At 49.9% G+C, this 11,440-nt stretch overlaps 1 protein-coding gene across 1 annotated transcript; it reads right to left on the bottom strand.

The window, feature by feature from the left end:
• Positions 1-987: 987 nt before the first annotated feature.
• Positions 988-5,433, bottom strand: LOC125952838 (UDP-glucosyltransferase 2-like). The gene is made up of 3 exons (XM_049682573.1): positions 4,365-5,433; positions 1,430-1,649; positions 988-1,324 (listed from the first exon to the last, which is right to left on the bottom strand). The coding sequence occupies exons 1-3, from the start codon at positions 5,431-5,433 to the stop codon at positions 988-990; spliced, it is 1,626 nt and encodes a 541-aa protein (XP_049538530.1).
• Between the last annotated feature and the right edge of the window lie 6,007 nt (positions 5,434-11,440).

Raw genomic sequence — 11,440 nt, 5'->3', positions numbered from 1 at the left:
TTCGACGTTCCACGGAATGTACTCCAAGCACCACCAGGCCAGGGAGGTGGCCGTAAGTTGCGATGCAGGCCCTATATGCTCCCTCCTGCTGCGGCGTAGAGAGCCGACCGATGTTTTATGTATTTCAATCAAATCGCATGGATGCATCGGAGGTGATCGCGCTCTGTCGCTCTGCTAGCGGTCTCTATTCTAAGCACACACACTCTAACTCACACACGAATGCTTTGAACGTAATCGAGTTCAAGATGGAGGTCAGGAGGATTGTTATTTACAACACGAACACGTGGTTCGCGGATCGCTTACTCTATTTATCTCACCCCTTTTCCCTTTTTCTTTTGTCTCCTTAACTCCTAAACAATGACTAATCAAATTGCCAAATGCCTTTGGTCTTTTTTAAGGTGCGCGAATGGTGCGCGATGCCTTGCCGTACTCGAGGCTCATGCGCCTGATGGAGCGGGATGGATGGATGGATAGACTTTAAACACTACGTGAATGGGTCACCGAACTGGCCGCTACACAGCCGCTAATGAGAACTGCGAAATCCTCATCGTCGTCGTCGTCGTTGTCGTCTGGCGTTTGGGAGTCTCTACATGATCCGCTTCACACACTCGCCGGAGAGAGGGAGAGGGAGAGGGTGCCGCGATCGCTAAACAACGTGCACACACACATGCCTTGCTCAATCGATGTCCAATGTCCGCTATCTGTCATGCATTGCGCGAGGTGTGCAACGAGATGAAGTAACAGCTGTTGGCTCATGGGGTGGTCTGAGGGCTTCTTTTTTTGGAAACGGCTTTCGGGTTTTCGGCGGCGGTCACCCCGGTGGAAGGTACCGTGACAACGGCGTCACGGAGTGCTTTGACTATCAGCGAGCACCAAGAGCTGACGTTGCGCAAGCCATCGCATTGCTCGCGCGCGTTTAAGAGGTTGTTGTTACTGGTGTCCACAGAGCAGATTGGTTGGTGATTCCTTTGGTTCCCATGGGAAGCTTTAAAGTGTCTTCTCCTTCATCATCACCACGTCACTCGTCGCTAACCAACGGCGATGCAAACCAGCGAACTGGAGCGCCAGCTTCTGTCCCACTTTGATGAAAAGTCTCCGTACGAAGTAGGCCAACGCCGTTAGAACGATGATAGCGAGCAGTAGGCCAGCGGCTGCCACGTCATAATAGTGATACTGTAGGAAGGGCATTCGGGCGGCCGCGTACCGATAATGGTCGGCACCGTTGTGCCGAATGACGTACTCCGTCCACCAGACCGCCTTCTCGACCGGACGCATCGGTTTGTCGCGTACCAACCGACCAAGTCGCACGATATTACGCTTGTACCTGTCGTAGAGAGAGCGAGATAGAGCGAGAAAGCGAGAGAGAGACCAAGAGGAAGATCGAATTTAATTGGAAAGTCCCTTTTCGCGGCCGCACCCCTTTGCTTACCGTTGGTTGGTCGCCACCTCGATGATGCGATTGCGCAGCCGCTCCACCGTTAATCGCTCCATCCAGAGCGACTGCCCTATACCGAGATCGATCACCTTGTCCGCGTTGCCGAACTGATCGAAGTTGAAGGGAATGACGACGAGCGGCACATGCCGATCGATCGCTTCCTCCATCGACTGCTGGCCGCCCTGCATGACGAACACTTTCACCTTCGGATGAGCTAGGGAGGAGAAAAAATGGGGCCAAGGGCATTAGACATCGAGCATCATTTCCTTCGATTTATTTTCGGTTTTTTTCTTTGCGACGCGTGTTCGATCCTCAGTTCAATGAACTGAGCCCCGCGTAAAGACAGGTTCCCATCAAATCCAAACGCACCAGGGGACACTTCCTTTCTTCTGTGCTGTCTTCTGTCCTTTCTGTCGGGGGCCGGCCGGTTTTTGGTAGCCCGAGCGCTCCGAGGCCAACCGATATAACCGATATATGTCCCTGTTTTCATCTTCCTCCTTCGACCACTATACCACAGGCGAACGAAGGCATCCTTGAGAGGAGCAGCCGCCAGGGGAAGATGATCTTGAAATAATAAAATATTGCGAGTCCGTCCGCGACGCCGAGGTCTCCCCGATGAACTTGACTTCTAAGCGCGCTGGCCAAACCGCATGGAATCCCAAACGAGATCTTCGCCGTCGCCGGCGTGTGGTTGTTGTTGTCGCCGAGCGTCGATTATGCAATTTTGAAAAACGAATTTTATCGAATTCGTCAGGGTTGACCGGGGTGGGAGTGCCATGCTGGAGCCGATTCGCTTCACCTTGCCCACAATACCAACAGCGCGAAACGTGTTTTATACTGATAGCGCCCGGGTGCGCGCGTGGATGCTGTGACCGCGTCACCGGATCTATTCCACAAAACACGCGGCCGGAGGAGGGGTTCGTCGCTTAAACGTCACGGCCAAGTCTTTCGTTTCGAGGAGTGGCTAAGTGACGCTGATGGTGTGGTGTGTGTGTTTGTGTTCTACGATACTATGAATGAACGACGCGTGGTCCACCCACGGAATAATGGCCAACGAACGAAAGGGGTCCCAACCCCTGGAGTGGATTACGAAACCCAAAACTGATGCTGGATCGGTTCGCCAACTACTAACTAGGTCAAGGCTTGAATGGCTTTGTTTATCTAGTGCTTTCTCTACGTAAGCACTGCTGCACTCTGCACTCGCAAATCGTTTTTAACAAGCTGATGACTCAGCGACGATGCTGCGGTCAAAGGACAAAAGCCTCATAATATTCGGGACACCGTCGTGTCACGAGAGCTTTGCTTCAAGCGCGCTTGACACACCTCACTCATCATCATCATCATCGGCATCATCGGCATCGCGATGAATGAGAATGATTGATTATCAATCGCTCCGTAAACGATTCGCCATGTTTGCCGATATGCCCTGAAGCTGTTTGCCTTGCTGGAATGCTAATCTAATGTGACTGAGTTGGTGGTCGAGGGAGACGATAGACGCGGGCTTTGCCGATTGTACTAATCTTTTATTTAATTCGGGGATTTACTAATTGCGTTCGGCGTTATGTTGCGACGAGTGGCAGCGTCTTTCGTAATTTTTATCCCTTTTGCAATGCTCTTGATGTCACAAGGTCTTCCAACCGTTACATTTGTATAAAAGGGTAATTAAAATACTAATTATGCGGAATTTTGTAGCACCAAAAATAGCTCGAAAATCATAGCACTCTGGTTTGGAAAAAAAAAACACACAAAAATGTTACACTCCTCCACAAACAAAGTGACGCCAAGTGACGCGTGATGTCCAATCGTTTGTGCCAAAAAAGAAACCATTTGCTTAACGGGCCGACGGTGGACACATCGTTTCTATTTCACCTCAAATTCGCTACATTACACCAGCAGCAGCAGCAGCAGCAGCAGAGCCAGAGTAACGTGTCTTCAACAGATGGTCCCTCGCTTAAAAAGCTGACAATTGAATCTGCAAACAGACAAACAACTGAAAGCGCCCGATAAAAGGCTAAACGCTTCCTCCTCGTAACAGCTCCGGGCGTTTATCTCTGAATTCATTGATCCGCTTGAATATTGAAAACGAATCTGGTAAACAAGGATGGAGTTGTAGGTGAGAGATATTGCGTGATGCTTTAGCATAAATGTGGCCTCGTTCGTTGACCGTTCGCAGCATCAGAATGGCGGAATGTGGTGCCTGTGAAATGGTTCGCGGATCACCAGCAAGCAAGTAAGCAAGCAAGCAATGTCAAGTGCCTGTAAGTCTCGGGTGACCTTGAAAGTACTTAATGTAACAGCGAACATCTTAAACAAACAGGAGAGAAGAAAAAAAAAACGCTTCGCTTGTGGTCGAACGAAGCATTTGACAACTCGTTTAGTCGTTTACGAGGGAACGTCGTCGTCGTTGCCCGTGGGTGAGTTGGTGGATTTTTTGTTTTGTTTTGGGGCAAGGGGGGGAGTTAATTATGCCAGTGTCTACGTAGATTATGACCCCACAACGCGGGAACGAGCTTCTAATCTGTTGACTTGTGAGGATAAGCTGGATAGAAGACGAAGACGACGACGACGAAGCGCACTTAATGGCATTCCAAACGAAACGACATGCGGGAGGTAAAAATTTTGGCACAAAACGAAGAGCAATAGTAGCTGGTCAGCTCGCTAGCCATTACCCGTTAAAGCGGTCCAGACCAATTAATGCCAGGCCAGGCCAGGCCAGGCGGTATTGCGCTCGAAGTTTTTGCTGCCGCCACGTGGATGCCACGTCCAGGCTACGCGCGCGCAAATGTTGTCCATTTGCTGTCACGCTGCAGAGCAGCACGAAAATGTGTGAATCTGGTGGATCAGATCCCGAGAAAGCTCTGATCCAGATTCAGACCAACCCATTTTCACACCTGTTTAACACACACTCACAGTCACACTGAGTACTTACCGAGCACATCTTGCTGTGGACACCAGCGCACCATCCGGATGTTGGTCGTACCGTTGAGATCAAGCTCACCGTCGTGCTTCCACAGGACGTCATATTTGAGCGATTTAAACACCTCCAGGAATAGGTTCAGATTGTGCTGGTTCAGCGAATCACTGCGGATCAGCGTCCCGAGACTGAAGTACACCACACCATGCTCCGATGCGTCCATATACGATTGCAACTCCAACGGAAGCGGTTTCGGTGGTTTAACATGCAAAAAGCCGAGCTGCACCGTGTTTGGTAAGATTGGGCGAACGTATCCAAGTGCCGGTTCTGCGTTGACCATCAGAAAATCGACCCGGTTCATCAGCTCCGCCGACCGTGTCATATTGCTACCAAAGTGCTGCTCGATCAACCGATCGAACGTACTGAAATCGGTCGGCATAATGTGGTACTTGATGACGAGATTCGAAATAACCGCCTCGACACGCTGCAGGAACGTTAGCTCCTTCGTAAACTTATGGTTCATCTCCGGATGGGCGACCACATTCATCACATTGCCCATCGCCTCGTGGCACATGCCCATCGAATCGATCGACGTAATACCGATTAGTGGGGCGGCGAATAGTTCGGCGAACGCGTACATCGGCGTAAACTGATAGTACTCGACGATCACCACATCGAAGTGCGCATCTCGGCTGTGGATCAAGGCTTGCACCTCCGGGTGGGCCAACTGGGCGGACAGGAACAACCGGGTTATCTGGCGTAACCGGTTCGCGATTTGGTAAAAGTTCATATTCCGTTGCTTCATATCGACCACGTCGAAGTTGTCCGTAATGATCTGGTAGGCGAAGCTCCAGTCGATGATCGTTACGTTTGGGTGCGCCGTCGGGAATGGATCCGTCGTCATGACCGTGAGCTGATGGCCCCTTTCGATGAGTCCCTCAAGGTACGCCCGGTATACGATCTGATGGCTACGCGCTGGCGATGGAAAGATGGCCAGGATCCGGGCACCTTCGGTCAGAAGGAGTGGCACTGTCCCGGCGGTCAGGAACACGGTCACCACCAACCACGTCACCCGGTTGCACATGATGTCACTGCACCTTGGAGCACACTTCTTCCCAGGATACTAACAGAACACGACGTCAGAATTGGAAGGATCGTAATTGAAAGGATTGTATTGTGTCCCGCACCGTTTAGCGAGTTCTACGCGACTAAAAGATGCGCCCTGCGGTACCGATCGCTTTATACCTGAAGTGGTGGACTTCAGGCGGACACACACCAGCAGCCGAAGCAGCAGCCTGCAGGTGACAGAGCGGGATCGATGCGCGATCGCCAAATGGTTGTCGTAGTGTTAGGTGCGCCGCTGCGAACGAGCATAACAACCCCACTAATGTCGTCGTCGCCGACGTCGCCTTGCCGTTAACGTTGTAGACCACATGGAAAATACGAACGTGAACGCGAACACGAACGGAGTGGAAGGTCCCGGTTCTGGTCGCCTCGCGATCACCTCGAGCTTGGTTTGGCGATTCGCAGGACATCATGGAAGGATCAGCAATTGTTAGAGATCGTTTTGTCACTTGCTGATCGTCACTTTCTCTCTTAAACAACTCCACAACAACTGATCAGTAGGTGTCTCGTAATAGACGCAGACATGCATCATTCTAATCACGCGAACAAACTGATCGCGATGCCGTAACGGATAAAGATGAGAGTGAGTCGCGTGAGTCGGGAATTGGTCACTATCGCTGCTATAGTTAGTTGTCAGTCGGCCTTAGATAAAAACACAATTCCACGTTACGTGTACGGCTAGCGTGATGAGGTTCGATGCTTTGACCCTCCTTAACGCTCCGCAATGCCTGGGCTATTCGTCACGAACGTCACGCCAAAGACCCGCGGCCTGCTATGGTTTTCATCTCATCGCAGATCAATCGCATCGCAGCAATCGATGTCGGAGCGTCTTGCTAGTCATGCCGCTGATGGCGCTGTTATCTCATCGGTCCAGCCCCGGGTGTGTTCGTGCCAATTTTCGGGAACCTCATTTCACATTCGCGACCTACCGAAGACCTGCCGCCCAAATGGCTGCTGGCCGGCTGACCATTTGCTGAACCGTACGCACGCGCACGAACGCATTCTTCTGGGATAAGTGAAAAGGTACCGCGGGTCTTTAACAACCGTTTGACCTCTTTTGGGACCCTCTTCAGTGTGCCCTCTCCTCTCTATCCTTTCGCTGCTAGTCCGATGACAATACCTGCTGCTGGTACTGCTGGTGCTGGTGCTGCTGCATTTGTCAACAATCCTCTAGCACCGGGGCGTACCGAAGGTCAGTTCGAAGCCAGAGTGCCACGCATAAGTACCCCCTATCTCTCTCTCTCGCTCTGTAGCTGCGTCTATGCTATGAATCACCAAACACGGCTGCACGGCACGGCGGACCAGTATCGCTGCGGTTTTTCGGTCCCTCGCATTCCCTCCCCTACCGGTTTCCTCTGCCGGCCGCCGGTTCCGCCGCCGAAAATGTTTTGTTTGCATATGCGACCGAGCAAATGAGCCAGACGTAGATATGAGACCAGTCCACCGAGGGTTGTTGAAAGTGTTGAGCGTCGTGTGATCGAGAGAGAGAGAGAGATGGATGATGATCCTCCGATCACCGACAAGGGGTCAAAGCGTTAGGCGTTAGTCGCAAGAAGCGCGTCCGGAGCAAGTGCTAATGCTGTCGACGTCTCTTTGATTTTGTGTCTTAAAACAAACATTTCGCCTTTCGTCGTCGTCGTCGTTGTCGGTCGATTGGCTCATCGTTGGTTTTGCGATTTGGGGTACTTGGGGAGTCTATGTAACGATTTGTTGTTCGAACGCGCAGCTGCACGGAGCAAACAGTGACGGAGCACGGCGCGCGACTGAATGGACTTGCTCAATTGGGGGAATTTGAGAAACGTGATCCCGGGCGCATGTCGGCTAAGAAAGCGTCAAGGTCACTTTTGCATACCGCTATCTACGGACCTCCTGCTGTTGGAGTGGCTGGATTGGCCATTTTTTGTTCCTGCTCGCCATAAATCAAAAATCGGACACTGATTAGCAACGGCAGGTTGTTGTGGTCCTCCAGTTGTCCTAGATTTTGCATAAAACGCCTTTTGCACTCAGCACTATCAGCAGCAGCAGGAGGTTGTCAATCAAATCTGGTGCGTGCTGAACTACAAAACCGACTGCAGGACAGTGACAGTGAGTCGGATTTACGGTGTGAGTAGACCGACCCATATATGGCAGGCCATTGACTGGGCGAGCGTTTTGATGGATTGGTTTACTAACATCGTCGAAAATGCTTTGGACGAAATACTTAACCGCGGCTATCTAATCAGTCTCATCTCGTAATAGACGCGAGTTTCTCTCACATCTCTGGCCTGGCTAATCTACTTAAAGGGAGCGTGCTGTAGGGCCTGGCGCCGCCGGCCGGTGCAGTTCCAAATCATCTAATTACCTCATTTAATATAGACATGATGGAATGGTTTACTTCTCGAGCGCGGTCGCGGCGCGATCAGTTTACATTTAGCACCTAGCCTTAACATTTGGCACCTCGGCGTGGGGCGTTGCGGTGCGGTGCGTAGTCCACCGAACGACGCTGGCGATCAAACACTGGGACGAACATCAACAGATGATTCTTAGTCGAGCGAAGAAGACCTTCGAGTAGTAATCGCAACCTGCCCTGACCTTAAAGAGGTTAGGAATCGGTTTTTTGGCACAGCAAACACCCACGTAGTTTGCCCTTAAGTTAGCTAACCAACTATGCAAATGTCAGGTCAAGCAGGGAGGGGCCGCGGTGCACGCTTGATCAGCAACGTAGCTAAACTGTCCGTCGGTGGACCAGCCTCCCTTACGCAGCGGCTCGTGAGCTTACGCAGAGCTTTTTTGTGATTGGGTATAACTTCAGGCGTAATACGAGGAGAGGATGAGCAGATTTTTGGGAAGAAGACTATGAAAAAGACTTAAACGAGGGAATTCCTGCATGGAAAAGAACTTTAGCTATTTTTATTTGTAAAAATTATGATATTTCTGATGCAATTTATTGTTTGCAGTCAGTTTCTCTTTGTTCAAGTAATTCTCTTTGTTGCAAGACGTTGTTTGCCGTTTTCGTTAATCCAACTGGCCTTAATACTCAAATACTCAAATTTCCTGATGTACTGCTAAGTGAAACTCTAAACGGTTTGCAAAACCCTCGATATGATAGTCTTGTTCCAGATGTAGAATTCATTTAGTAAATCGAGAAATTCTAGATACACATTCATTTCACGCGGTTCATAAAACAATGAAATTGGTGATATTATTGAACATGGAATTCGTTGTCGCACATGGAATCATTACTAGGTGGTCGTTTTGGTCAAATAGTTCAACAATACGCGTTAAAACTATTCTTGGCGACGTCAGCATGCTTCAACATAATGTGTATTTTGTGAAACAAAGAGAAGAGGATATCATCATAGCATACCTAATCATCAAAAGGACCAAAAATGAATAATACGTTTTGGCGAAAAGGCCGCCCGCCATCATTGTCGACATAATGCGCTTTTCGTATTCTGCGCTAACATGAATTATTTATTCGCCGTTGAATACACGTGCCGTATGGTCGCCGTTACTAGGAACGTTACGCTCCGTTCAAAGTATTCCAAGAACTGGCTGATTTACGTCATATTGATACGTCGTCGAGTCGAGTTAAAGGATTGTTTATTGTTATATCTGAATTTGTAATTCTAAAATTCATCTCAATAAGATTAATTGATCTAAAGATTTAGAATTCTTTTATGGAAGGAATACTCCACGATAACATAAAACGCGAAATTGAACTCACACTTCAAAATCCTTGGAAGTAATTGTTTAATCCAATGAATTATGCGCAGTATGCTGTGCTTATGCCACAGCAAACTGTGCGAAGATGAAAACATGCATCGTAATGGAGCTGCTCCGAGTCTGAGCCCTGGATTGATCTATCGAAGTAATAGAACCGTTTAAAAAAGCATTTGCTGATACGGAACGAGCGATAGAACAAGCGGAATGGATCGAATTTCCTTTCGTTTTGCGATGATGGAACCGGAGCCGGAGCCGGAGCCAGCTCTCCACGATCCACCAACGAACGAACGAACTGCTAGCTAGTGATCGCCTAGCGCTGCACTGACCTGGGCAATTTGTTTCGAGCGAAAGAATTAATTATCGGCTGTCGGAAGCCACGGGCAAACCGATAATCATCGGCGCAGTCAGCAGCAGCAGTCTGTGTTTGCACATCGAACAACGAAACAGCCAACCCTACTTTTGCTCGCGAAGGTAAATGCCACGCAAAGCGCAAAGTAACGCAGATGTTACCTTGTCCGTTGGCCACATCCTGGCCACATCTCTCCCGTTCTTAGCCTTCTCTCTCTCTCTCTCTCTCTGTCTCTCCCTTCTGCTCTGTTTTGCAAAACATCGATTGGCTCGACCTCGCCCCGGCACCATCGGGCACCAGCTGCGTGAAGAGAAAAGGTGAGCGCAATATCTTACTCCCGGTAGTTCCCTTCTTGGACTGCGTGACGTTTGCGGAAGCACAACCATCGTTCCATCCAGGGGACGGGGAGGAAAGGAGAGACTGCATAAGAAATCATGGACCAACGCTCGCCAGCTTCTAATCTGGGCCAAACACATTCCCGTCGAGCACGCTGACTCACTCCCGTTCGGACTCGGAAAAGGTTCCGGACCGAAATTGGTCACGAGCACGGGCGGCAGGGGAAGAATCCCCTGCTAGGGGGCAGATGAGAGGTATCAAATTTCACGGCCAACACACACATTTACACTGCTCTCTCTCTCTGTATGTGTTTTGTTGGACGCCTTTTCGGGGGCCCCGCGGTTTCGGTTTTCGGTACACCTGGAGGAGTAACTCCCGAGCTGCTGCTGGCCGTGGCAATGAAAGCAATGCTTTGCACTTAGGCATTTGCAAAACTCCTCCCTCCCGTCCATCTCCTCTCCTCCAGCTAATCTATCCTCCAAAAACATGAACGCAAAACATTATTTGCGCGCCCGGTCGAGATATGAATCTTCAAACGCTCCGCGTCGGGTTTCTCGTCGTCGGGCTCGGGGAGCTGGAAGGGAGGGGGGGGGGAAAGCATTCGACCGGGAAACCCGCCGGGCAGGTGCTGACAATGGGCGTCGTCGACGAAGCGGGACGACGAAGCAACAACAACATCAACAGCAGCAAAAACGAGGAATCCATTCCACAAACAAGCATATTTGTCAGATGATGATGTTTTGGATGATGAAACCGGACACCGACCGGCTTCGGAAGTGACGTTGAGACCATGTGGTAAAGCCACAAGCCACACACTGACACACACACACACCCATCTGGCGTGGAATGGAGTTCTAGGGCTTCGATGGCAGGACATGCTGCCGATGAGAGGTTTCCCCGAAAATTTTCATTGTTCAACCATTTGTTTATTTCCATATAAAGGGACGCCTTACCTTCGGGCATTGGGTGTGTGTGTGTGTCTGTGTGCGCACTGGTTCTCGTTTTCACCACCTTCCGGTGCATGCTGCTGCTGTTGCTGCTGCTGTTGGTGACGGCTTTAAGCCAATATTTCCATGCGATTATGTCGTTCCCCGGTCCCGGGGATAATGAGGGCCTCAGGAAAAGCCACAAAACAAAAGAAAGCCCCGATGTATAAGTGTCTCTGATGCTACCGAGCAGGTACCGGAGGGATCTCCTTAACCGCACTATTAAGCGCTCGGAATTGGTCGTAAGGATGGTGTTGTGGTGGTGGTGGTGGAAATTATTTGCACCAAGTCCCTGGACCTGAAAGCTGAGAGCATTATCCGTTTCCTTAGCAAAGCACATGCATATGCGGAAGGATTTTTGTTGTTTTGTAAATAGAAACTGTCAGAAAATGTTCCTAAAAGTAGCACTAAATTATCCGAAAAGGGTCATTGGGATTAGCACCAGGATCAAATTTGAAACACAAACCTTTACAGGATAACTCAAGGACTATGATACCTGGATGGTATAAAGGTGCTTGGATCAATGTTTTTACAAACAATTTCCATAGGTAGTGCTAAGCTGCTAGCATATAAAGCAATACCCTAATAAA

Source organism: Anopheles darlingi, chromosome 2 (genome assembly GCF_943734745.1).
Source record: "Anopheles darlingi chromosome 2, idAnoDarlMG_H_01, whole genome shotgun sequence".
Classification (NCBI taxonomy): domain Eukaryota; kingdom Metazoa; phylum Arthropoda; class Insecta; order Diptera; family Culicidae; genus Anopheles; species Anopheles darlingi.
This window is presented reverse-complemented; position numbering and strand designations above follow the sequence as displayed.